The 27,872-nt window shown below is 39.3% G+C and overlaps 1 protein-coding gene across 1 annotated transcript in view; it reads right to left on the minus strand.

The window, feature by feature from the left end:
* The window catches only part of LOC121590576, a 139,548-nt gene extending 120,129 nt beyond the window's left edge, over positions 1–19,419 (minus strand). The window contains exon 1 of the mRNA XM_041910367.1: positions 19,290–19,419. Within this exon, the coding sequence (XP_041766301.1) occupies positions 19,290–19,311 (22 nt within the window). The 5' untranslated portion in view covers positions 19,312–19,419. The remainder of the gene's footprint in view (positions 1–19,289) is intronic.
* Positions 19,420–27,872: the final 8,453 nt, after the last annotated feature.

A 27,872-nucleotide genomic window follows, 5' to 3' on the forward strand; every position in this document is an offset into this window, starting at 1 on the left:
CAGCCGCCCAGGCTCTGCAACCTGCTACCTAAATGTATATTTGAAAAAAAAAAGCCACTCGCCACGAAAGGACAGCTGAAACATAAGAGACTACCGGAAACGGAACGGGTAAAGCATGACACATGAATTACCCTTATAGTTAATTTGCATTTTATTTAGTAATTAGGATGAAAGCAAACCTTGTCTTTTGTGACGGGACTCGGCGGCAAAAGGAAATTCCTGTCGCGTGTTTTGTTTTATCTAGCATTGGCCGACCGGATCGCTCTCTGACTTTCTCTCACCTTTAATTATTTACTGGACAATTTATATAATAAACAAATAAATAAACAAAAAAATAAAAATTATCTTTTACTTACAAAAACTTCTTTAACAACACTTTTGGTTGTATGATCGTTTGCTTTAAATTTATAGTTTATTTCAAAGTTTCTTTATCATAGTGACTGATTATATGCATTGATATAGAAAGTCTGTGTTCGAGTTACAAATTATAGGGATAAAGTCACGACAAGTTATGACTATTACAATGTTTTATTGCAGTGACGCATCGAATGGTTTTAACACGACTTTAGATACAAAAAATACATTTGAAATAATATAACAATACTCATCGTATAATAAAATAGGTGCCGGTCTCGTGGTACAGTCGTCAATTCGTACGAGTTAACAGCATTCCCGCCATGGGTGCAAGTCCCGAATGGACTATTTCTCCATACGTAGGGCTGACTATCCTACTATGGTTAATCAATAAGTCTACTGAAAGCCAAGATCACTAGTGGTATAGGCAGGCCTTGACCGACAACGGTAGTTGTGCCAAGGATGTAGAAGCTGTAATACACTAGATGATTTAAACTATTTCATCATCCTGTATGTTAATATAATCGTATAATATTGCTAAACTGAGTTTCCACATGCACTAGAATGTAACAACGATCATAATCGTAACTTTGTAGCTAGTTTGTTCAATTAATTAAATCATAAGTTACAGCCCCGTCCATCATAAAATCATTCACTATTTCCCAACCTTTTCGCATCTCTGCAAAGTTGATCCTTTTAACTCATTTTCAACACGCCATTCGCATGACCGGTACACCTTGCAAAGCAATCCAAACCCTTAACCACGCAAATTAAGAGCACTACTGAGTGCAACTCCTGCTAATTGAATGAAACTATCATTAGTGACATCCCGGCGAAGTCAACGCAACACAAAAAACACATGTCCCAAAAACCATGAACTTACGGGGTTGCTCACAGGAAGCTAAATGCTCATGCCTTAGCGAGAAAGTAAAACCAGCACACGAACAAAAAACCTCACGCACACTCCTAAATCAAAGAACCGTTGCCCATGAGGTAATAAAACTAATTACCCAATTTTTTAACTCATTTCATGTTTCCGCTCCACTACGGGTGGATGAAATACGCTTAATGGTAAAAATAGCGAAAAGCCAACACATCCAACATGAGATTAATGGGACTGAGTGGGATTGAGTGGAGGAAAGAAAAGATTCGAATGATTTTTTTTTCTAAAGCATAAAAAGTAGAAATTGACATAAAAAAATACAACGAAAGCAACGCGCAGTACGCGGCTTGAGAATGATCTCGTCGCATCACTTCCGGTGAAGTTCATTTGAAAGTTTTAATAGCTTACAAGTCCGAGAATTTACGCAATTTCTAAAAGCGTGACGGTAACAACTAATAAAAAAGCACAACCAGCAATGAACACACGACAAGCTATAGGCAGAAGAAACACAATACCGTTCGTTCAACTGTGAATCAACGTTTCTGCGGACATGAGTAAAAAAAAAGTAAAAATATAACATTATGACAACTTGTTTCGCCCCATTTTGAGACAGGTTTTTGCTCATTTTAAAAATTACACAAGATGATGTTATGTCTTAAAGACAGGAAAAAAATGTACAGCAAAGTCACGCAACTTCGTGCCACTAGTGTAAAACCCTTAGTTGAATTTATTTATTAGCTAATGTACTGCATAAACACTAAAGTCATCGGATTTGCGTGTCCAAATAGGTACCGCGTGCAAATATAAGCCTTTATCTTTTCTTGCAACGTCCGTGTCGCATGCCAGAGAGCGTTAATAAACAAATGGAAATATTTTTAATGAAAAACCCAAAGCTCATTTGTAGTGCGGATAGCCATTTGGCGTGAACCATGCTAGTGAAGATACTAGCTTGACTTGACATACTGATGTTCAGTGCAGTGCTTTGCATTTGTCTCCCTACTGTTTCCCCACTCCCCATCGTACCTCATTCCCAATGCCAAAAAGATAAAGCTACAGGTTTCTTTTTTTCCGTTTTCGGTCTACTTCTATAGAGCAGGTGGCCGTCCTGTTACAACTCACTGAAGACGCGACGTGTACTGTCAGCTCCATAAGTTGCGGGGACGATAGGATATCCTGTTGACACCTCGTTTACATACACACTTTTTACATCATCATTATCCTCTAATACCCACGCGGTGTACCCGCCATCATTCTTGGTGGTATGCGACGGTGATGGGTTTTTGTTATTTCTACGCAAACTCTCAATCCAATCTTGTACAATGCTAATGCTACATTTACCACACATTTCCCTTCGTGTCGAGCAACGCAGCAGCTATTTTTATAGGCGAGATGAAAGGAAAATAGTGCAAAATACGTAAAACATCACCAAATGACCCGATCTCACTAAGATATTCGCAATGAGCTTCACTAGGATTAAGGATACCGTTTCATCTGTCCTATGGTTATTCCCATTCCTTATTTGAATAGCGCTTACCAATAAGGATGACAGTATATCAAGCAGAACAATACATCGCGTAAATTAGTTTCACTACTTTTCCTTCTGGAATTCCAATTGTCCCAAATGAGAACTAATTTTATGGCGTAATCGGTTTGATAAATATGGAAGTCTATTTTGCATTGTGATAATGTTTTGGCCATTATGAACCCAACTATCACACCAAGGCAATAACGCATAGGCAAAACTGATTTATTAACAAGTAAACTTCTTCTTCTTATTCCTTTTCTAGCATAGCGACCTACGCAATCCTGCCGGCCTATACTGCTAGTACCCGAGATACACGGTACCTCCTATACGCGGATTCGGAGATACGCGGTTTTCTAAATTTGACAGTTATTTGAGCAAATTGTACTGATTTGACACATCAATTATAAAATAATTTCCGTTTTGATCGAAGGTTTAAAACCACTTCAAAAGGATTAAAACTGTTAAATTTAGTCAGAATCATATCAAAGAGTTAATTAAGTGGCTAAATTCACCGCCTACTTGCAAAATCACACGAAAATTATTGATATTTTGGCTGGAAATTAGAGGTTCCAACACGTTAAGTTAGCGGTCGGCAAACTATGCGTCCGAAAGAGCCAAATTATAGTAACATCTTCATAGAGTTCCACGTGAAGAGCCAAAATCTTAAACCCAGAGCAAAATTATGTGAATGTTTTATAGAATATATGAACTGTTAAGAGCCGCCATCTCGATATCAAAGAGCTGCATGCGGCTCGCGAGCCATACTTTGCCGATCGCTGCGTTAAGCGATTGTCAACATTGTACATACAAAATGTTGGAATGATGAAAAGTATGTGAAATGTTGTTACTAGAATTTTAGTTGTAAATTCGGTAGTTGGCTTTCTGTTCAATTTCCATTCAATCTATTTCTAACCCCTAGCATTTGTTGCATGGAGCGTATACATTAAATATTTACGGTGCAAAAGAAGATTATAGGTAAGCGGATTAGATTTAAGCATGTATACTGCGTTTCATAAATATAGGCTTACGTAGTTTTTGTTGATTTAAGGCAATTAAAATTTTTTGAATAATTTTGAAAAAAATCACTCGTTTTTCAATGCGTTTCAACTAATTTTTGCCTGCAAATTTTTCAAAAAAATTGAAATCTTCTTGATAATTAAAAAAAATCAAAAGGGGGAATTTCAAAATAATAGCCTCACTTCGGTATTTCATTGTAAACTTTCATTTTATCCTAGTTCTCGATTGATTCTCAGATACCCTTTTGTTGAGTTCGAAGCTGCTCTAATGATTCTTTGTTTACATCTCACGGATAGTTTTTCTGAACACCCCATAGACTTCATTTGGCCTTAAGCACTTGGATCATTGAGCTAATTGTTAATAACTTTCGTTGATCTTTGAATAAGTACACTAATTTCGCCATTTAATTTGCCAAATGCTTGGTAAGCATCAATTTGGCCTATTTCGTACTCAGAGTGCTGTTTTCTCCGACCCATACCTAAACTGGATGGCAAATTTATTGTAGGACAGTGGCAAATTTATACGACTGCCAGATTAAATTTGTATGCTCTTAGTTTAATGCAAGATAGCTCTACTATAAAAGGTGAGGCTATGATTTTGAAACACCCCCTTCTCAAGTTTTTTTTAATTATCAAGAATATTTTCAACATTTTTTGACATTTTTCAGGAAAAAGGTTGTTCAAACGCATTGGTATGATTTTTTTTTTTCAAAATTATTCGGTAATTTTTAATTGCCTTCAATAAACAAAAACTAGGTGAGGCTATTATTATGAAACGTAATGTATTGAAAGTTGTAGTGAGCACACTGAAACACACCCGGAAGAACCAACAAACGCAATCAGGAAATATAATAAACTACAACTAAAACTTAAACTAAGCTGTGATAAAGATGCATGCATGCAGGCTGAGATATTGCTTATTAAAACTTGACAAAAATTAAGACAAAAGTGCAGTGCAGAAAAGTGTGATACCTCATGTTGTTCAATGGTGTACACCAGGGGTCTCCAAACTTTTCAGATCGCGGGCATTGCCTCACGAATAACGTTATTGAGGACCATTTGACGTTACCTTTCAAATAATCAAATCTTGTTTTATTTTAAAATACTTACGGAATATATCAAATTTCCACAGCTTTTTTTTATTTGAATCTTGATTATCGGCTTTCACAAGTAAAAAAATGATTTTTAATTAATTAGTTTAAAAAAAGTTAAGGCAAAAGTGCAGTGCAAATGAATGAATTTTCGTGATAATTAAGCAAAAAACTGCCCAAAGAATGAGGATGAAAGCAATAAAAATTCTTGTTTTCTAGTGGTATATGCATCCTGACACCAAAGTGTGAAAGACGGATACTCTGTCATAGGGAAAGATGGACACCGAATTTGTTTATTTATTTTACTTTATAAATTGGTGATTAATTATTTTCATCGGACCTGCCCTGAAATAAGCGTATTCCGAAGCTATAAATCATTCAACAACTAGAGAAAGTATTGAAATAAGCGAGAAATGAAACACCGTTCAAAAAAGCAGTCATGCGTTTTGCTGCAAGCTCCATGCTGATTAGGCACTTCACAGAACCCAATATCTTGTCTCGTCTTGGACAACGTTAAAGAAGAAGCATTGATATGAAATTGTTAAGGAATAGATGAGAGATTCTATGGGATTGCATGTAGTGCTCATAGCAACCTCGCTAGCTTGAACGGAGTGTAGTAGGATTTAGTTAATTTAAAGAATACATCAGTCGGTATTTTCACTCGCTAAATCCTGTAGCTTCCAACAGGTTATGGGCCTAGGTGCTTAGCGTCCGATCAGAAAATCTTTTTAATCAGAACAAATTGAGATTTTTTCAAGATGGAGCGATTAGGAATCGCCAAGTTAAATGGAAGCAATTGCGGAACGTGGAAAACCAAGGTCGAGTTTCTGTTGGTGCGAGAAGACTGCTGGCAATACGTGGTTGGAACAAATCCAGTTGCTGTCCCCAAATCGAATGCTGCTGTTCTCGGATCAAGTGCTGCAACAGACACCACAGCTTGAAATATCGGAGATCAGAAAGCTCGTGCGACGATTAGGCTTCTTCTGGAGGACAGTCAGTTGAACCTAATCAAGGACTCGAAAATGGCAAAGCAGACTTGGGAGGCCCTTTGAAAACAGTATGGGAAGGTAACGTTGACTTCCGTTTTGTCATTGGTTAAGCAAATCGGCGACAAACGATATACAGATGGCGAGGACATCGAACGGCACGTTTTCGAAATGGAGGAACAGTGACAGTGACACAAAAGGTTTTCCTAGCAGACGGCAAGAAGATTACCACAGAGGGAATTGGTTCGTGCAGAATGGCGTGGATGACTCGAGAGGATGAACACAGCACTGTTCGTCTCACAGATGTGCTCTATGTTCCGCAATTCGAATCCTACTTTATATCAGTGAGGAAACTGACAGCTAAGGGAGCCAAGTTCATCTTTGATGAGTGCCACATCGAAAAGGACAACAAGGTGATCGCAGATACAATTATGTATAGGATGGGATGGGATGTATAGGTTGCGCACAACACACGCTGCTCTTAAGGTGAGTATACCATACATCTAATTGTTTACACACTCGGCATTGCATTATTGGGCATCGAGAGCCGGGTGTGATTCGGGACTTGGAGAACAAAGATCTTGCAACAGGGATCTGTATCGAAGATTGCGAAAATGTTGTAACGTGTGAGTGTTGCCTAGAGGGTAAAATGGCTACCGTTTCCAAGGAAATCGAACGATGATAGCAGATTACTCCCACTACATAATAGTATATTTTCTAAAGAAAAAATCGGAGGTTACAGAGCGAATAGCAGAATAAGTTCGATTTGTAAAGAATAAGATCGGAAGGTCGGAATCCTATCGGATTTATTAGTGAGTCGAAAACACTCAAACATCCTCTCGAGTTTTATGTAGAAATGCTACCTTCATTTTTTATACCTAAATATCTTGACGATAATTTCATCCTTCTCGAGCCGTTGCAGGGGAAAGTGGAGGGACCATCATCATCAAGAGCACCCAAGGTGATTCAATCAGATCAGAATTTAAGAATTAAGCTGTGGACCAGCGATGTCAAACTCATTTGAGCCTGCGGGCCAAAATGCCACTGAAAATAGTAGCACGGGCCGCGGCCTAGTTTTTACATGATATATTATATGATATGATATGAATAGACGATATGATACAAAACCAGATCATTAGCCGCTCTTTTCATTTTGAGATGATACTTACGTTACAAAAGTTTAATCTTTGATGTAAAAAAAAAACTGAAGCAGTTTGTTTTCAATTGATCATAGGCCTCTGATATTTCCGACATTTGCATTATAGTTTTATGGCAACTAACAAGATTCAGTATGCAAAAATATGTGCAAAACCTGACTATAACTAACGCGTTAGTTCCAATATAGAGCAGTAAATTTTCTAAAGAAATGTTGATATTGGTGTCATTTTGATCAATATTTTTGAGCTGAAATTAAAGTAGTGAATTCTTACTTTTGATGCTGTCCTAAGTCCATAAATTACAACAGGTAGTTCAGTCCAGTTCAGATCTTTACAGAGGAATGGAAGGTGTCATACAAGTCCTTAGTACCTGTTATTCCCTTCCTGTCAATCTCCATATAAATCTTCATTCAGTATGGCGACCAAGGTTATTATACTCTATACAGGTTACGACAGAGCGTTTGAGAGGGTCACCATTATGGATAGCTTGTTTACAATTTGTTTGTCAAAATAGATGCCGGCCAGCTGTTGCTTGGCACGAGCAACATAAATAAGTTTACAGAAGACGAAATTACTGCTACAATTTTTCTTCATGCTAACTCGTTATATCATTTATAGAATATGACTTCTATGTTGGATTGGTTAATGCTGAGCCACTTTTGCTTGCATGCCCTGGATATCATCGGATTGTCTCATCAGTTTCAATTGTTCTACAGGTTTGGTATTGCAGTCCCAGCTTCAGTGGACGAGAGTTCATGCCGTCCAGCAGCAGCAGTTGCCAAACTGGGTTATTGTGCTGTCCCAGATGCTGCCCCTCATATGAGAAGTGGCCAGATCCCATGTCGCTTCGCGCATAACAGCTCGTCCTTTATTCGGAGTGGAACAGACACGGAATAATTCAGTGAAAGAGTATCGATGTGATGACACCCTTTTGACGATGTTGGTCAGGGAACCTGTGATGATGTGGTGCAAAAAATGCTACCGGTATCACTTTCGTTCCGCTATTGCACTTGACCCTAGCTAGGACCGCGACTGCGCTGACGAACTTGCGGCAGCGGTGATGATGCGTATCCCTCCTTCGAAATTGCGGTTCTGAGATGATGATAAAGTAGAAGCTTGTGTGGCATGACCTCGTCCTTGCTAAAACACTGCTAAGCTACACCCAAGGTGACATGTATTATCGACCCCCACAGGAATAAGGCTGCAGCCAGAACGGAATGAACATTTGTTTTCTTTGAACTGGAACGGCAACAGTGGCAGCATAGTCGATCGTCTCGAACATGACGACTGCAACGAACCGACATGGAACCGCGGACAATAACTTAAGTAACAACTTAAATAACAATACAGGGTTTCCCACGATTTATTGGTTGGTTCCCATCATTTTTTGGTGGGTTCTCATATTTTTTTGGTGCGTTCCCACGATTTTTTGGCCGTTTACCAGAATTTTGTGGTCCAATTGTATTGATATCCAATCGGAAAATACCAATAAATTATGGGAACGAACCAAAAATCTATGGGATACGGTCAAAAAATCGTGGGAACGCACCAAAAAATCATGGGAACTGACCAATAAATCGTGGGAAACCCTGTAACTATGCATAAGCACAAATATACTTAGAGTTTATTTCCTAATTATAATTGTTACAACAGGACCGTTCAACATTTACTCCCCGGCTCAACCACTACTCTTCCTTCACAAGTGCTCTACTCGGTGACCCTCATATTCATCTCTTTCTCCTACTCTTTATCATATAATTTGTATGAAAAGTGAAATAATGTGGATAGGGTTTATCTGCCTCTATCAAAAATGAAAAATATTATCATACGAAATACCTCGGATCGTAATGCGAGATTTTCCTCGTGAAGAAGGGTATTTGTAGAGCATTTGAATCTGGTCGTTATACGAAAAACTCGTTGTAACAGGTTATACTGTAGTGGGCTGAGATGAAATATGACGTGGTCACTTGCATCCAGTCTGCGTGTCAGACCTGTTGGACCCTGGAGTCGCTGTTGCTGGTTATTTATGTTCTGTTATGTTCCTCAATCATCACGAATAGCAGTTGCTTTTAAGAATGAACGGTAATTTGCTTCGAAGTCGGATCCGGCTCCGACCGGCTCCAGACAATTTAGAAGCCGGCTCCGCACCCACGGTTCCAAAGCCGGCTCCGCACCAACGGCTCCGGAGCCGGCTCTGCACCAACGGCTCCAGAGCCGGCTCTGCACCAACGGCTCTAGAGCCGGCTCTGCACCAACGGCTCCGGAGCCGGTTTTAACACAAGGGACCATACAAACTTTTTGAATAAAGTTCCAATCGAGGAAAACCGTAAAAAGCGGAGTAGGTCATGTTTAAAATCATTCACAAAAAAAATCGATGAGTTTTGAATATAGTTAAGAAAGGCGAGACCAACGAATGCTACACAACGTCATACATGTCAATACTGCAATCACATCGTGTGTTAGCTTCGACGAGAAGATATATTAGTTTTTTTATTACGCTATCATACAATGCTGTCTCTATTGAACCGTTAGTCCGGAGCCGTTGGTTCGGAGCCGTTGATTCGTCGACGGCTCTGGAACAGTGGACCCGAAGCCGGCTCCGCAGCCGTTGGAACGGAGCCGTGAGTGCAGAGCTGTTAGTCCGGAACCGGCTGCGGAGCCATTGCACAATGGGCATTTGCCGGGATGAAATTCAAAAAATCAACTTTTTAATAGAGCAATTCCAAACAATAGGTTTTAATACTAAGGGTTAAACTAAAAAAAATACCACATATGAGCTCTTTATCTTTTCTGGTTCTCTAGAAAAGACCTCTCAAAGTCGAGATTTGTTAAAAAAACGCAGAAAAATCTTCACTTTTTTGGAAAATTTTGAACCTTTGTAACTTTTTCAAATATGAACCGATTTTGATAAATTTAGACATTTTATAAAGGATATTTAGTACTCTATATAAACACACGGAAAATGTTTGAGTGAAGTTAATTTTATGCAAAAATATACGATAATAACTGAAGATACCTCCTGAAAATTTTCATTATTTTAATTTTTGACTTGATGCCATTATGAAAGTGGCGTAGAGTGGCGTTGTCTCATATTTGTCACATAATAGTGTAATATATATACTATCAATCTGTGAAGAAATATTCTGCGAAAGTTTGCGAACGCGAATTTTATTCAAGTTTTTTCACATCAACTTTTTCTAAAAACAGACACATGCGTAACTAGGCGGCTCCATAGGTGCCTAGTATAACGTATGTCGTGTTTTCTACAAAAAATATATTTTACGTGCTTCTGATCAACTTTTATTTCAATTACGATGCTGTGTATCTTAGTTTCAGCTCATGTACTTATCTTATATATAAATTTCTATTCTAACCTAACTTTATTATTAAATATAATGAAGCAAATCAGAACCAAATACCTTTTGGTCCTACTCCAGATTACAGACGGCTGTAAGGAAAATAATTCCAAAATTATATGCATAGCAGGAAAATGTTATGAATGCACTAGCATCTATTGGCATTTTGGGAGAAGAAACTCCCAAAAGTCATGATAAACTAAATATAAGGATAGAGGGGAGTATGCTACAAGAAATAGTTTGCAAGAAAAAAATGCATCCAGAAGGACATTTTGTATAATGAGCTGTATTCCTCTGATTCGTTAATCAGTTCAATAACAGTAGCTACACGCATTAAAACAAAGACAGGGTTTAACTTTACAAATGAAGTAAATACTTAGTTTGTAGCTATTGTTGAATTTTGATTTTTTCAGATAGTTGTAAAACCAAGAACATCAGATTTTTATTTTTATCATCCCTTCTGAAGGCAGTTCAGGACTTGGAAAAGTATTGGATGATATTCAATATTGTGATATCAATGCCCAGGAAAATGTGTAATTCCTATTTTTTTAACAACCGATTTAAAATTTTGACCTTCAAAGACAAACAATATGTGCTGCTTTTCATGACGAATTAGGGAACTACTTTATTTCAATGTACCTGCTCTAAATAATTATTTAAATGCCTTTATTAATGTCTTTAGAAATGTGAATTAGACGTTAGGAGCTTGTAATACCTTCCACCTAAGTTGTGTATGTAAATTTTCAATATTTGTACTACGTGTGAGTAAAAGTGATGAGAATTAGCTACAATTGTCCTATACAAAGCGGAAAAAATTATCTTATTCAAAATTATTATGTTTTGTTCATATATTATGGAACATTACAGTATATTTTAAAATGGTTTATACTATTAGCAACAAATAATACAAGAAAAAAAACACACAAAATGAATAAAACTAAGCAAAGATCCCTTAAAACACTATTTTAAGTAGCGCCACCTAGTGGTATGGATACGAACTACGTATAAAATGTTATTTACTATCATAATACTTTACTACAAACGATAAAAACTAACAATTTCTGCAAAAATAATTTTATCCCGCAAATTGTTCTAAACTGCCCATTGTGCATTGGTGCGGAGCCGTTGGAGCGGAGCCGGCTCCGGAGCCGTCGGAGCAGAGCTGGCTCTGGACCCGTTAGTCCGGAGCCGTTAGTGCGCTCCGAAACGCCCATCACTAGATCACAGGACTGTTCTTGGACGGAAAGGAAACTCGACGAGGAATTAAAAAATAAAATTATTTCTTTTTCATTTTACTAAAATATGAATCAAATTACCACGTGCTGTTAGAGACTGGTTTGATGTTAATCTATGGTTAGAAACGTGTCGTTCGATATGATTTTTTTAATGTCCAACCGCTGCATACATTTTCCGTCCAGCATATGCTCACTATCTGGCTACTTCATTCGCTTCTTTATCGGCTCTCCCTTATTGCTTATACACACATGATTTTGCAGCAAACTTAAGTTAATGCCCTGCGATTTTTCAACTCGTACATGTTGGGTCTTATTACGATAACACACGAATGTTTATAGCGGAATCCCTTCTCCACTTTCGACACAAGTCCAGTAGAAAGTACATAATTAAAATTAGATTTACAATAATTCAACTTAAAACATCGTACTATTGAATGATTGCAATCCAGTTGCAATCAGTCGAATTGTAAACAAATCAGTCCAATTGTAAACAAACCATTCCAATTTGTCTGTCAAAATTTTTTCATTCATTTTTTTATAGGAAATCGGCCAAAACAGGCTTTTATCATAACCTGTATAGAGTCTAATAACCTTGATGGCAACCAAAATCAGAATCATAGGCCCACCTGTAGTTTATCTAATCACATTTACCTTGGTAGGATGCCTGATGGAAGCCTGATGGAGATCGTTTGTAACATTCTATCAAAAGTAACACGTGTTTGTGTTGACATCTGATTTCATCTAATTTCTAAACGTTTCGGAGAAATATGTTATATCTTTAGTACACCTAAACATGGGTTCGACCTTTTCCAAAACAATATACCAAAAAAAGTGTGAGAGCTTGTGTTTTTAATTCCTGTTGGCAGAGTGATTTTGTTAATTTGTACAAGTCTTTTTCTTATAGAAATGGTTTAATTGGTCGTCAAGTGCCTTGATTGATGGCTTAACAATAAAAAAGTAATGTTCCTAAACTACATACATATGAGTAAGACATTCACGATTTTGTATGAGGTTGAAACTACGCAATGTTGTGTATATTAAGTATTGTTCATGAAATATGTGTTGCTAGCAAATTTAATTATTGGAAAGGGTATAACATAATTTTCATTGGTTTTTAACCATTTTTCTAAAAAATTTCGGAATTGAAAGCACAGTTTCATCAAAATAACCATGTTTGATTTTCCTTCAATGAATATAACAGTTTTTGAAATTCTTATCTTTTTTATGCATACATGCATACAAAAAAAGTAGGAACAAACCGACAAAGTTTTATAATGATGCATGATCTGACGATTCATAGAAAAACCCGCGAAGTTGAAAATCTCTTCATATTTCAGGAGTCCAGAAATAACTGACAAATATAAATTTAGACTCAAGCGGTCGCGGGCCAAACCAAAAGACCTCGCGGACCATCAGACTGGCATATCTGCTCTATAGCATGATACACAGAATTAGAGCATAACTATAGTTGTGAAATTATGAAGTAACGGACGCGAAACAATTTACTGAACCAATATGATACAGCTCAAACCTAACATGTATGATCCAAAAACAAACCACTAAAACATCGCCTACTAACACTCGCTCAAACTCTTGTACAGCTTTGGTACTTGGCGGAAGAGCAAGGGGGAAAGGGGGTTGGGGGTTTGAGGGGACTAATTGCTGAAAATAATGTTAGTTTAATTAACTCGCCTGATCCTGAGGTGAACAATCGGTCACATTATGGCCCACACGTCATCCCCGTTGCTTGTGCCCTGGCATCGCATATCGCATACCATTGGGCTGATCAGCATCCACAGGTAGAGGTTAATTGTGAGCGACATGATGAGTAAAAACTAGTTTTCCGGCAGTTGTCCGACTCTGATTTGCCCCCCTTCCACTGTTTGCACACCGAAACAACACATTGTGGGGGTAGCAGTTTCCTGCCAATTCCACCTTCTAGGAGTATATCCCGATTCCACTAACTGCTCTGAGCTGTGGAACTGGGGTGACCCGGGGGATGGTCGGGTTGTGTTCGTACATGCTGTTAATTAGGGTTTTTGTTGCGGATTTTTGCGGTCTCCGTTTTGTGCTAGCGAGCTTAAGCTGGGATGTTTTTGGGGGCGTTACTAAACGGTAGGTTATCACGTTCATAATTTGAAACAATCGCAAAACGAGCAAATTAATTAAAATGCCTAACTTTAAGCGCCCTCGATCGAAAATGCTTTTTTAGAAGCTCGTCTGTTCTTACCACAGTTTTTTTGTAACGACGATAACCAATAGGGCTTAGTAGAGTAGTGGCTCATCTCCCATCCATAGCCCGGCTAACACTTGTTACCACCACTATCATTTGACACAGTACACACCAATGTAATCGTTTTTTTTTTTTTTTTTAATGCATGATACGGACAAATGTTCAACATCCTAAATCTGTGTTTTAAAGTTGTATTGAACATACAATTGAAAAAGTCTGAATTTGGACATTGTGTCTGAATATTATTTTATGTTGGTGTCTCCTCCTACCAGAATGGATTATAATGTAACGGTTTTTACTCAAATGGTAACTCATTTTATTCTTAGTTCGTAAAACTCGTAAAACAATCTGAAAAAAAGCTGTTAGAGTGTAATTACGCGAGTAAAGACGTTCAGTTTCCCTAAGTCGCTAGCTCTCAAATAGCCAGCTCGAACCCCATAGCTGATTTGGAGCTGTTTAACGAAAAATCATTCCGATTTGGTACTTTGTAGGTGATTAAGAGATGAAACAGTACTTGGTGGAATCATACAGCTTTTTAACAAGCACACGGTACTCTTTAGAACTTTGCGGCTGATTAGTACTATCTGTAGGGTTGACGATAGAACTTCAAGGCTTTTTAAGAATGTGTACCGAACTTTGTGTAACTTTTTAATGCATGACATCGGTACAAGGTGGCTCTTGTCAAAGTGTCAAAGACAGACACCGTCTCGTGGTTTGTGCTCCAGTTAGATTAGTTATTTGAAGTAGCAATATTAAGTGAAGTAATTTTGATTTAACTGTAAATTATTTAAAATTTAGCGAACGTTATGAACATTTAAAGTTTACAAATAAAAATGCATATAAAGAAAAAAAAAAAGTTGTTTATTTCAATGATGACGCCTCGCTTGGAAATAAAACACAAAGAAACAAAATCCTCGGTACCCTAGCATAAGGAAGCTGCTTAAGCGCTATTTAGAAGGACTACCTGGAACTTGGACGCTGTTTGTCTACTGCAAAAGGCGAATTCAAAGAGCGATCTTTAGCTTGCCAAAATTGGTTGCTTAAGCAATTTCAGCTATTTGGGCCAGTTCCCTGGAATGGGGGTGTCATAAAAATTAATTCTAAAAAACAGATTTATTAAATTCCAAATATGCATAAAGAATATTCAAAGGAAGATGGCTGTACTTTTCATACAAATTCCCAAATTCCAAGACAATCGGATTCCTAGAATCGTAAAAATAAGCAATCAAAATCGATTTGGCTACACGTGTAGCCGACTAGCTAGAATGGGGTTAAGATTATCTGCCAAGCGTTTGAAACATGAGGAGTATCGAGAAAATGGCATATTTTCTCAAAACACATATTCAATCGATTGTTTTTAAAACTGTTTTTTTACCATAAAATAGAGGGCAATCCAGTTTCCACCGGCTGGTCGGTTTCATGGTACAGTCGTCGACTTGTCATGAGTTCAAGCCCCGAATGAGCCATGCCCCCATACGTAGGACTGACTATCCTGCTATTGGTTACCAATAAGTCACTTAAAGCCAAGCTCTAATGGTTCAGGCAGGCCTTGACCGACAACGGTTGTTGTCCCAAAGATGAAGACAGACGAATCCAGTTTCCCGAAGCAAGATTGCACGTACGCAGTGACTTGTTTCGAGAGTCTAGGGTTTAGAAAGTGTTAGAAAAAGGGGGACATGCGCGGATCCGATAACGACATTTGACCACATAGTCAAAAATGTAATTAATCTACATTAGCATGTTACTAGTTTGGTTCTACAACCGGTTTACCAATATGTTTTGGTAAAACCTAGCTAGTTTTCATTAACTTCATGTTTTTCAAATGAGAATATTTGAAATGTTCCATGAATTATATCGTTTTTTGTTTTGACAATATGCTCTGATAACCGTTATTTCAAATGTCCTCCTCAGTACGCAATGTCATCAACGGACAGCCGGTTAAAGGGTACCGGGATAAACGGCGGTCCACTATAGGTTATTTTTCAAACAAATAACTGCAAATTAGATCGAAAACAGATTTTTACATTACTTGATCTTCGTATAACCAGTGAATTACTGGCGCCGATTAGCACGTAGTATGCTTATTACAGTAATGCCAATAAAGGAAATAGAACATAAAATATTGAACACCAAAAAAAACGTTTGTTTCAGCTTTTTAATGATGAGTAATACGTTTTTTTTTATTTATTTTAATTTAACAACATGCCCGTCATGGGTTCAAGCCCCAAATGGACCGTGCCGCCATACGTAGGACTGACTATCCTGCTATGGGGGGAAATCAATTAAGTCACTGAAAGCCAAGCCCACAAGTGGTACAGACAGGTCTTGACCAACGACGGTTGTTAAGCCAAAAGAAGTAGAAGAAGAATTCATTTTTCATCTATTTTGGGTACCATTTTGCATAACAAGTGTTTCAAACCTTCAATCCTTACCCCTTGACTTTAAACGCTTTAAAGCAGATCACAACAGTTTCTAATATAGGGGGCCTTCACAATTCTAGTCAGTTTTTTGTATGGAGTTTGACAGTTGGAGGCTGAAATCATGTAAACAATCCATACAAAGCCACATTAAAAACTAGCCTGCGATTTTCAGTCTAGAAAATTTTAGCCTAAAAGCTAGAATTAGATTCGAGTACCTGCTCGAAAACACGATGTATTTTACATTTATCCCAAGGTGCATTAAAGAGATCAGGTGGTGGAATCTGGAATCTGGTGTATGTAGTCCAGGTGGTCTCATAGCATTTTTTCATAACCAATTTTGGACATCACTTTTTGGCAGAACGGGTGAAAACTTTTGCTCAAACAAGCTTTCTGGAGGCTTGACGAATACTCAAAACACTCTTACAATCTTCATTAAGAAGCAGAAGTGATAAAAATCAGTCTTGTAAATTAATACACCTTGGGATAAGCCAACCTGTATATTATACTCACTTAGATAGCTGCTCGAAAACTGCTATACAATCCAAACAGCTGACAGACTGAAATTTCAGCCTACGAGCTTCAAACGGAAAAGGCCCCATAGTCATAAAGGAAAACGTGTATGTGTGTGTTTTTTTCTACTATATCGATGGTAGATTCTGATAACGACCCTTGCCCCCCTTGTTGTCGTGTTTTTTTTTTTTTGCACTATCAAAGACAGGACAAATTTGTATTTGTTGTGTCTTTGGCTTGCATCAGGTACTTTATTAAAAACACTGATATAACAGTACACATAATAAATATAAATTCACAAGCACAATACACACTAAAATATTCGGCCGCGCGCCAGCCGTACCGTGCCCTGCCGGGAGCCATGCTCGACCGGCTGCTCGCAACACTTGCTTGTCCGAGCGCACCACACACACTAAGCGGCCCGCGCTTAGTGTGCGTACGATAATGTGCGTGACACACTGTCGTCCCCTGGACATTGTCCAGTGGTAGCACAACTACCACGGCATGTCCAGGGGTCGGCACGGCTGCCCACAACATCTCCCCCTTTTACTTATCCGGAGGGGGTCGAACCGACACGCGCATATTCCATTGCGGGAATATCGGTGTGGTGACACCCTCCGGCCATAGATCCTTGTCCTGGGGCATTTTTGCGCAAATGCTGTTCCTAAGCTGCGACCCCGCTACCCGGCTACCGCAACGCTGCTACGATGTTGCAGGATATCTCCCCGACGGCGACCGTAATGTCCCGCTAGCCTCATGTGGCAGGAGAGCATTACCCAGCAACTCGTTCCGCACGCTGCTACGCTGCTGCTGGCGATCTCTCCGGCGGCGACCGGTTTGTCCCGTAAGCCTCATCCGGCTGAAGAGCATATCCCAGCAGCCCGTTATGGCATCCTGTAGCGGTGGTACAATTGCTGCAGCAAGGACGGCACACATTTCGCCTTTCTCGTCGGGAGCAACACGTCGGTGCTGCAACTGGGGACGGAATGCGACCTCCCCCTCTCTCCGACGAATACAACGGCACCAGCGGGGCGGCATGGGACAACGCCCCCCTCTCCGTTGACACTCCAGCTGCAGCGGGGCGGCATGGAACCTCGCCCCCTCTCCGTCGACACAACGGCAGCAGCGGGGCGGCATGGGACCTCGCCCCCTCTCCGTTGACACTACTGCAGCGGGGCGGCATGGAACCTCGCCCTCCTCTCCGTCAAACACGACGGCTGCAGCGGGGCGGCATGGGACCTCGCCCCCTCTCCGTCCACACTACGGCAGCATCGTGGCGGAATGAAACATCGCCCTCCTCTGCGTCAAACACAACGGCAGCAGCGGGGCGGCATGAGACATCGCCCCCCCTCTCCGTTGACACTACTGCAGCGGGGCGGCATGGAACCTCGCCCTCCTCTCCGTCAAACACGACGGCTGCAGCGGGGCGGCATGAAACCTCGCCCCTTTCCGTTGACACTGTTGCTGCAGCGGGGCGGCATGGGACCTCGCCCCCTCTCACTGGTCTACGACGGCTGCAGCGGGGCGGCATGGAACCTCGCCCTCCTCTCCGTCAAACACGACGGCTGCAGCGGGGCATGGCATCTCGCCCCCTCTCCGTCGAACACAGCGGCAGCAACTCAGTGACCTCTCGCGTCACCAATGATGGCCCGGCAGCTAGGCAGAAAGACAATTTGCCTCTTACACTGCCGGCGCTCCTTGGGTTGCAGCCCGACGACACCTAGCGTCGCCGCAGATGGCCCGGCAATCAGGCTTCGACCTTTCCATTGCCGGCGCTCCCTGGGCCTGCAGCCCGGCGAATCAAACATCGCCGAGTGTGTGTGTGTGCGGCTGTCCCTTCTGTCCCCGTCGCGGGACGACAGCCGGGGCCACAGTCTTAACGAGGGCGGCGGCAGCGGTCCTCGTCCAACGGCGTCCCACTGTCGCGGGGACCCGTGCCATCGCGATGGCGCCGGCTCCAACCGACGCGCTCGATCATGATGGCGACCGCGGGTTCTTCTAGGGATCCTCCTTACGCAAGAGGATCCCATCCTCGTCGCCACTGTTGTGTCTTTGGCTTGCATCAGGTACTTTATTAAAAACACTGATATAACAGTACACATAATAAATATAAATTCACAAGCACAATACACACTAAAATATTCGGCCGCGCGCCAGCCGTACCGTGCCCTGCCGGGAGCCCTGCTCGACCGGCTGCTCGCAACACTTGCTTGTCCGAGCGCACCACACACACTAAGCGGCCCGCGTGACACACTGTCGTCCCCTGGACATTGTCCAGTGGTAGCACAACTACCACGGCATGTCTAGGGGTCGGCACGGCTGCCCACAACAGTATTTTTCCCGGAGCATATGAGGACCATTTACGAACACAACAACCCATTGCAACTAATGTGTATTTAAAACTCACAGTTAAAGGTTGTGATTGACCTATTCAAATTTAATAGTTCTATGCCAGTGTTTTCGAAATACCGTTTTCGTCAACGTTTCCGTTTTGGTTAGTTAATTAGTAAAGTCCGAACTCACTGATTGAACTTAAGCAGAACATTCACTAATTGGAAGAAATTATGAACTGTTGGCAAAAAATTGACGAAGTACTGGATATTGAAGTTATTCAATGGATTTAGTTACGATTTTGTGCACGTTATTTGTTTACATTGCACATCAGCTGATTGCTGTGATGCTTTATCCGTCAGATATTTCGCCTGTCAAATAGTTCATTTCGCTGTATATTTCACCTCATGTAGCCTCGCGGTTAGATTCTCAGGCAACTATTGAATATTTGCTTTTTAGTTGACACTTTTTTCTATACAAACAATTTCTTTTCTCGGCAAGTCATGAGATTTTTGTGAATTATTCAAAACCCGGTTGTTGCATACAAACGCATGCTTTTTAATTGCTTTTTACACGTATTTATTTGGGGAAGGTAGGTAAAGACGCACACTACGAGTAAGATGGACACTTCTCATAAATGCATGAAAAATTTAATTTTTGAATACATAATTCAATAAGGTAGCATCCAAACTGAAAATAAAACAACACATTTGAGAACCTTTTTGGGCATAATATATGCAACATTTGTTAAATCCACGTACATAATATATTTTCAATCGTGCGTACCCTTGCGGATCTTATTTTAATACTGCGGATCTTAAGCTCTGTAATTTGTATTGTTTCTATTTTCGAAAGTTTCATTACATGAATGAATTGTCGTGATTATTAAGCAATTATTAAGCATTATTAAACATTATTGACGAATAGATTTCATCAAATACCGCAAATAAGGGTATTTGGAAGATATATATACAGCAACTAGAGAACGTATGGAAATATGCGAGAAACGACACATCAGTCAAAATAGCAGCCATTCGTTATACTATTACAGTCCGAACTCATTGGTTGAACTTCGATTCCCTGCCAACTATTGAATATGTGATCTTTAGTTGGCACGTTTTTCCATACAAAAAATATCTGAAATTTTTCTCGGCATGCCATGAGATTTTTGTGGATTTTTCAAAAACCGGGTTTGCCATACAAACGTATGCTTTTTAATTGTAATGTCAGCCAACTTTTAGAGCGTTCAACTAAAAAGCGTTCAACTCAAGGACCGTAAAGATATCAGGTCAAGTTATAAGCCCGTTTTGACAGCTAGGTGGAAGAAGAATCGACGAAGAAAACTGACAGTTAGTTTTCCGCGTTTGGCGAACGCTTCTAATTCTCGAAGTAAAATTTCCATTTTAAATCACGGGCTGTGTTCTAATAAACTAAAATATTCACCCAAATTGATTTCCACCAAATATTGACCATCCAAAACGTAAACAATCCATCAATACATATACATGCGGAAAACCATCTGTCAAAATCGGAGCCCAGGGGGGGGGGGGTCGCCAAAAGCGCTATAACTACACCTCATTATACATTCCACCTTGGTTCAACTAATGAATTCTGACTGTACTCGCTCGACGCTGATGAGGCGCTTCACGAAATCCAATATTTTGTCACGACTTGGACCAGTTTATGCAATAAAAAGAAGAGGCATTGATATGACATCGTTCAGAAGTAGATGAGAGATTACAAATATCAAAAAATTTAATTTTGATGTGGTGGAAAAATGGCTTTGACTATTACCAATTACCTGAAAAATGCTGGGATCGTGGACTTTCCACTGAGTAATGCCCTAAAGGTAAGTTCTAGACTGTTGTTCTGTAAGCTGGAGCAATGCCAGCAACGGCACTTACGATTCCTAAATTCATGGCTGAATGAACCGTCATTACAATTGGCCTAAAATTGGTTTATGTACGTACCAGAATGTGAAAAGCAAAAGGATATACAATAAACCTCTTCACTTTCCAACGTTTTCGACAGGTGTCCATCTTACCCTTCATGGTGTCCATTTTTCCCATATCAGGTGTCGAAATTCAAATTCGACGATTTTGGTGATAACGAAATATCAAATACAATATCTAATATCTAAAGAAATATTAAACAATTTATAATCAAAAAAGTTTTAAATGCGCCAAAAAAGTGCCTTAAAACGTGAGGTTTGTCTCATTACTTACATTACTTCTTGTTCTTTTTGGCCTCAACAACTTTTGTCGGTCAAGGTCTGTCTGTACCACTTGTGGGGTTGGGTCACATCTACCATTAGAATCAAAATGTGAATGAAAGGAGCGATGAAATTAACCTCAAGTTTTTAAGACACTCGTTTTAACGTGTTTTTAAACTTTTTTATTTTATTTTTAAACTATCAGCCAACTAAATCGAGCCAACTAAAAAGCATGCGAACTAAAAAGCGTTCAACTTTTGAATTCTGACTGTACTTGTTCAGCTATTTTTGTACACCTGCTGAGATCCGACAATTAGGGTAATTGTACCGGTATTGGGCAGGTTAGTACAGCAGTCTCAAAAACGTTGCTTGTATACATACAGTAGAACGTCGATTATCCGGGCAGCTCGAGACCGGACGATTGCCGGTTAATCGATTTGCACGGATAATGGTCCAAGAAATGTCAAATTCATATAAAAATTATAAAATCCACTAGTTTTATGATTAATTCACCTTGAATCAATCGATTAATCGTTAGTTGAATATTATTTTAATCAATAACTATAGGTTTAACAGCTGTTCATGAACAAAAATGAATTTCGAAAATTCCACTAGACACTACAAAGCTGCACAACAAACTGGTTGCCCACTTGACTATGGCTGCAAATGTTCGCCGTACGTTTGAACAGCTGTCACATTTATGCACACGGTTAAGCCGCCCGCCGGTTAACCCGCCCCCGGATAATCGACGTTCTACCCCAAGTAGCACAATCCCGTTAAGAAACCGTTAAAAGTATGCCTAAAAGTATTACTTTTAGCTTTCCATACAGCAGTAATTTTAGGGCTTACAACACTGCGTAACGCTTTCCTGGCTTCGTCAATGCTTCGTTAAAAATTAAAATTTTGCCGGTATTTTTAACGAAAAATATCAAACTCAACGAACAAATCGACAGAGATGGCTGTATTGCTCTTTCTCATTCTATATGCATTTTCTAGATCTTCGTTAAGTTACAACAGAAGGTGTTAATATTTCTTGGAATAAATGCATAAATTCACCACAAATACTTTTATTCGACATTTCATCGTTTTGTCACTGCATATTGTCACTTTATCACATAAGTTTCTTTCATTCCATGGGTTTCTTCCATTATATTAGCATGGAGGTCAGCTGCAGCCGTGGACGAAAAACTTGATGTCCAAACGCTATCCAAATCCAATATGCTGCGGAATATAAAACTTATGTAGCTCGTGTGAAGATAATGGTAATATCGATACACTGACCTGTTATAAAATCATGATGACACACAAATTAAACATTAGTTGATAGAAATTGTCGCAGACGCTTGGTTTTGTTGCCATCTACACAAAAGCTACACACACGAAGCTTGACGAACTTTTTGACATAAGAAATGGAGGCGCCATGTACGTGACCATGTACAGTATGTCTCAAAAATTATCGTCATCAAGAGCATGTTATTTTTCCCAAGAAAATATAAATTTTTATGAATTTTTTTCTCATTTGCAAATATTGCATACCCTTTATCAAACTCTTCACATATATTATTTGAACATATGAAATTTTATTTTTTTATTTTTAAATTATTTTTTATTATCACCGCAGATTCAAATAGAGGAATAAAAGAAAACACATAGTTTTCAAACAGTTAATAAATAAAATGGTTTGGTGTAAAAAAAACGCATTATTACATACATAAGAATGAAAAAATGATTTTCCGAATATTGAATAAATTGGAAATGGTGTAGATAAAATTTGAAAAACACTGTGTGTTATATTAACCCGAATCGATAAAAACGAGTGTAACGGAATACGTCGTTATGATGTAACGCTGGCCAATGTCATATTCTCTTAAGAAACTCTATTTGATTTTTAAAAGCTTTAAAAAACTGTTAATAATCAAATAGAGTTTCTTAAGGCTACTTGGGACTGTACAGTGAACCCTCTCTTAGGCCCGTGTCTGTGCTCCATCGGATGCGATTTTATCGGAAGGCCTGTCAAAATTTTATATGGGATTTGATAGATAACGTCGGACGAGCGATTTCGTCGTACGACGGAATAAAAAAAATTTGATTTCGTCGGACGCCGCATCCGATTTTATCGGTCAAACTAAATGCGTGGTGTTTTGTAGGAACAATCTCAACTTATTTTTTCATAATCGTTATATTATTAAAATCATCCAAATAATCGCAATATTATACGAAAAAGCGTTTGACAGCACGTGCGATAAAATCGCATGCGATGGAGCACAGACACGGGCCTTATTTGAGAGGCGATGGAACTGTCGAATAAAAGGGGTTTGCAAATTACAGAGGTTTAAAGTGAATGAAAGGTCCATACAAACAAGAAAGAGACAGAACATTTAGTATGCAGCCTTAACTGTTGCTATAGGAAACTGCGAACATAATCGCTAATTTGAGTACAGTCATTATCCGATATACGCTATCGTACGGGACCGAGCGCAATAGCGTATCTCGAGTTTTCGCGTATAGCGGATTTGTATGGAAAAATAGTTTACACTACCAGTTCGAGGGTTGAAAAATATCGCCACAGAGTTTTGCATTAAAGTTTTTCGTTGTAAAATAGGTATCTTTTGCAAAAATTTAATCCAAAATGCAAAAAGAACATTAAGGAAATTCAAAAAGAGCATAAAATATTTCAAAGTATTGAAATATTTGCAAAAAACACATGGAGCTGTCAAATTTAGAGCAATCGCGTACTGCGAATTCGCGTATATCGAGTATCGCGTACTGCGGATAATTGCTGTATACATCTTTCAATAACCATGGCAACACCATACTCAAATAAGAGGGCAAGGTCCTTGAAAGAGAACAGGTCGATGCGTTTAGAGTAAATTGACAGAAAGCCATGGGAAAATTTTGACAGTTAAATTGAACATTGTTTTTGTTTAGCGATGGACGTTGCTATGGAGTGAATAAGAGTTTTGTTCAACATTTTGCACTCATTTCCTGTTATAATATTACAAGAATTAAAATCCAACTAGAATATTACATGACTAACACAACACTACTGGCGCTTATATCTGATTGCTGTCCTGTAATGCCACCGCGTCGCAGTCCACCATGGTCTGATGCACGTTTACGCCGTCTAAAGCAAAACAAAGCGTCATGCTTTCGCTTTTACAGTACAAATGGTACACAACACTCCAAATTAAGGTTCATTGCTGCCCATAATGTATATAGAAGCTATAACAGACAACTTCATACTCGTTATCTCATTCGAGTGAAATTCTCGCTCATCAGACACCCAACACGATTCTGGAGGTATGTTGAATCAAAACGCGGTAACAGCTCGTTCCCCGATGTTCTCACATATAACAACGTCTCCACAAGCAGTAAGGAAGGCATGTGCAACTTATTTGCTGATCGTTTCAAGGACTGCTTTACTACGGATGATGCAAGCTTATCATTAGAAGCAGCTTTAAATAATGTGCCCCGTGATGTTGTTGACATTGACGTACGCGATATTATTATCTCGGTAGATACTGTACTACGTGCTCTGCAGCAGGTCAAAACCTCATACAACCCTGGACCCGATGGTATTCCTACGGCAATCCTTGCCAAATGCCGCGAATTTTTAGCAGAGCCTCTGTCACAAATCTACCAACTCTCTTTTGCACAAAGTACTGTACCCACGGCCTGGAAATCCTCTGTGATGTTTCCGGTGTACAAAAAAGGGGATAAAAACTCTGCTGAGAACTACCGCGGTATAACCACCTTGCCTTCTTGTGCCAAGGTGTTTGAGATCGTCATACAAAACTCGCTAATGTATCACTGTCGTTCTTATATTTCTATACGCCAGCATGGTTTCTTTCCTCGACGCAGTGTTACCACAAACCTGGTGGAATTCGTCTCCAACTGCCATGCAGCCTTTACTTCCGGAGCTCAGATGGATGCAGTATACACTGATCTTAAGGCTGCGTTTGATCGTGTGAACCATCGCTTGCTGTTGGCTAAGCTCGCCCGGATCGGTCTTCTCTCTACTCCGCTGGCGAATTGGTTCAGGTCCTATATCTCTGAAGGTAGCTACTACGTACAAATCGATGGTGTCTCCTCTAACGTTTTCGAGAGTTCATCTGGCGTCCCTCAGGGCAGCAACTTGGGACCACTGCTGTTCTCGCTTTTTATTAACGACGTCTCACTGGCCATTACGGAAGCAGATTGTCTGCTTTATGCGGATGATGTTAGGCTGTTTCGTATCGTACGGAACACTTCCGACTCTCTTTCTCTGCAAAGATCGATTGATGTTTTCTCTGACTGGTGTATCAACAACGACCTGCTAATTTCTGTTGATAAGTGTACGTCAATGTCTTTCTTTAGAATAGCTAGTCGGATAAGGTATATCTATAGCATATCAAGGACACAACTACCGCGGTGCAATACGGTCAGGGATTTAGGAGTCACCCTGGATCGCAAACTAGATTTCCGACAACATTACTGTGATATTTTAGACAAAGCTAACAAAATGCTAGGATTTATTCGTCGACATTCGAGAGATCTCAATGACCCACACTGCCTGTTAACTCTGTATAAGTCCTATGTTCGTTCCATCCTCGAGTTTAGTTCTACAGTTTGGTGTCCGTTCTCTAGTGTTTGGTCCAATAGAATAGAAGCTGTCCATAAGAGAGTTACTCGTATTGTCCTACACTTCACTCCGTGGCGTAATGTAACCCCTCGTCCATCATATCATACTCGTTGTTTGTTGTTTGGTCTGGACACACTTGCTAGGAGACGTGATAATGCCCAATGTACGTTTTTGTCCAAACTTATTGTCGGTGAGATAGATTCGCCAGAACTACTGGCTAGAGTCAACATAAATGTCCCTCCTAGAGTGTTCCGTAACTACAGACTAATAAGAACTGACCTTACAAGACGTGCATACAGCGAGAACGACCCAATGACTGCGATGGCCCGTAAGTTTAATCAGCGTTACATTTCATTTGACTGGCACCTACCTACTAGATTTTGTTGATCCGTTTTGTCATTGTACACTGCGTTAGTTATTTAAGTTTTAGTTTTAATTCAGTGATAAGGCCGCTTGTTTGGCCAATCACTTAATACAATAAACAATACAATACAATACAATACAATGGCTGATACAATCCAAGGATCTCTTTTATGATTCGTCGGCGGGTTAGAAGCAGAAGACGGTATGCATATTGTACCAGTGTGTGCCGATCCGATGTTTCATTTTACTCTCAGTGTTTAAATGATAGTAAATAGGACTTCTGTTACCCAGTTGGAACATATAAAGTGCTATTTTATGCCTGTTTAACTTTTCGTTCTTCCAGCAGGACTGTTGCAAACGGTAGTGATTCGTGGCCACCGAATGGCAAGCAACGAGGCTATCTGTATACAGAGAAGACTGCAATTACAATTCCTTTATTCTCCAGAAGTGTTTGACCGCAAGAAATTTAACCAATATAATTTTTCTGATATTAAATTCGTTCACTTTTCCACGTTAACTATTAGCCGTTTTTTGTCAACACTTTTTCATGAAACTGTCAAAAGCGAGATGAAAATGGCAATCTAGCAACGGGCTTTGCATAGACCTGTTCTCCTTAATAGATCTTGTAAGAGGGACACAGATTTCAGAGGTTTTCCAAATTAGAGGAACAAAAATGTACTGGAAATCAAGGGACTGTGCAAAATGTTCAAATAAGAGAGGTTTTTCAAATTGGAGAGGTGTCAAATAAGAGAGGGTTCACTGTACAATTTTTATTATTTTTCATAAAAGTAACGTTATTTTGAACGATAAACAATCGTATTATGTTGTGATATTTTTTATTTGCCGATTTAAATGTATTTTTTTAGAGATATTCTTGAAAATGCAAACACTGTTTCTGGTCCTATTATCGGCAGTTTTTGTTTCCTATTTTCGTCAACGCAAATAAATGCAAATAGTTAGACAAAAATGTTTGAAACAGTTTTACATTCTCACTTTCCTAAAATTGGTGTTAAACAGCACTAAAATTATTAATGTTGCCCATTCTGGTCATTTTGCTGGTAGTTTTTACAGTTTCTTTGATATGAGTTACAAACATAGTAGGCATTGAAGAAAAGAGACATTACGATGGCTACAGAGTTCGGCTCCGACAGGCTCAAAACTTATTATTTTTCTCTCATGTTATTTGATGATTTATAGTGAAATTGGTCATATTTGATACAAGAAACGTCGTATTATGTATTATGGCGTATTAGAAATGTCGTATTAACATGAATAATTACTTGTTTTCCGTGATTTTAAAAATCCAAACGAACTAGAATAAATGCTGCAACCATAGAATCTTTCATACTTCACAATTTCATTGGTTTATTGTTCTAATTCTCTTAATAACGAAACCTGCCGAACAATTGACTGATAACAAATCTGCCGAAAAATTGTGAACTCTGCACATTTTGTTTGATATTTTGAAAAATATGCAAGGAAATGATGTGAAACTTTGTATATGAAAGAAACTTCGTACAAATGAGCATATCTCTACTTCAAAAATATGTTTTAAGACAATTTTCGACGCATTTTTGCA

The sequence above is a fragment of the Anopheles merus genome, chromosome 2R (assembly GCF_017562075.2).
Source record: "Anopheles merus strain MAF chromosome 2R, AmerM5.1, whole genome shotgun sequence".
NCBI classification, from domain to species: domain Eukaryota; kingdom Metazoa; phylum Arthropoda; class Insecta; order Diptera; family Culicidae; genus Anopheles; species Anopheles merus.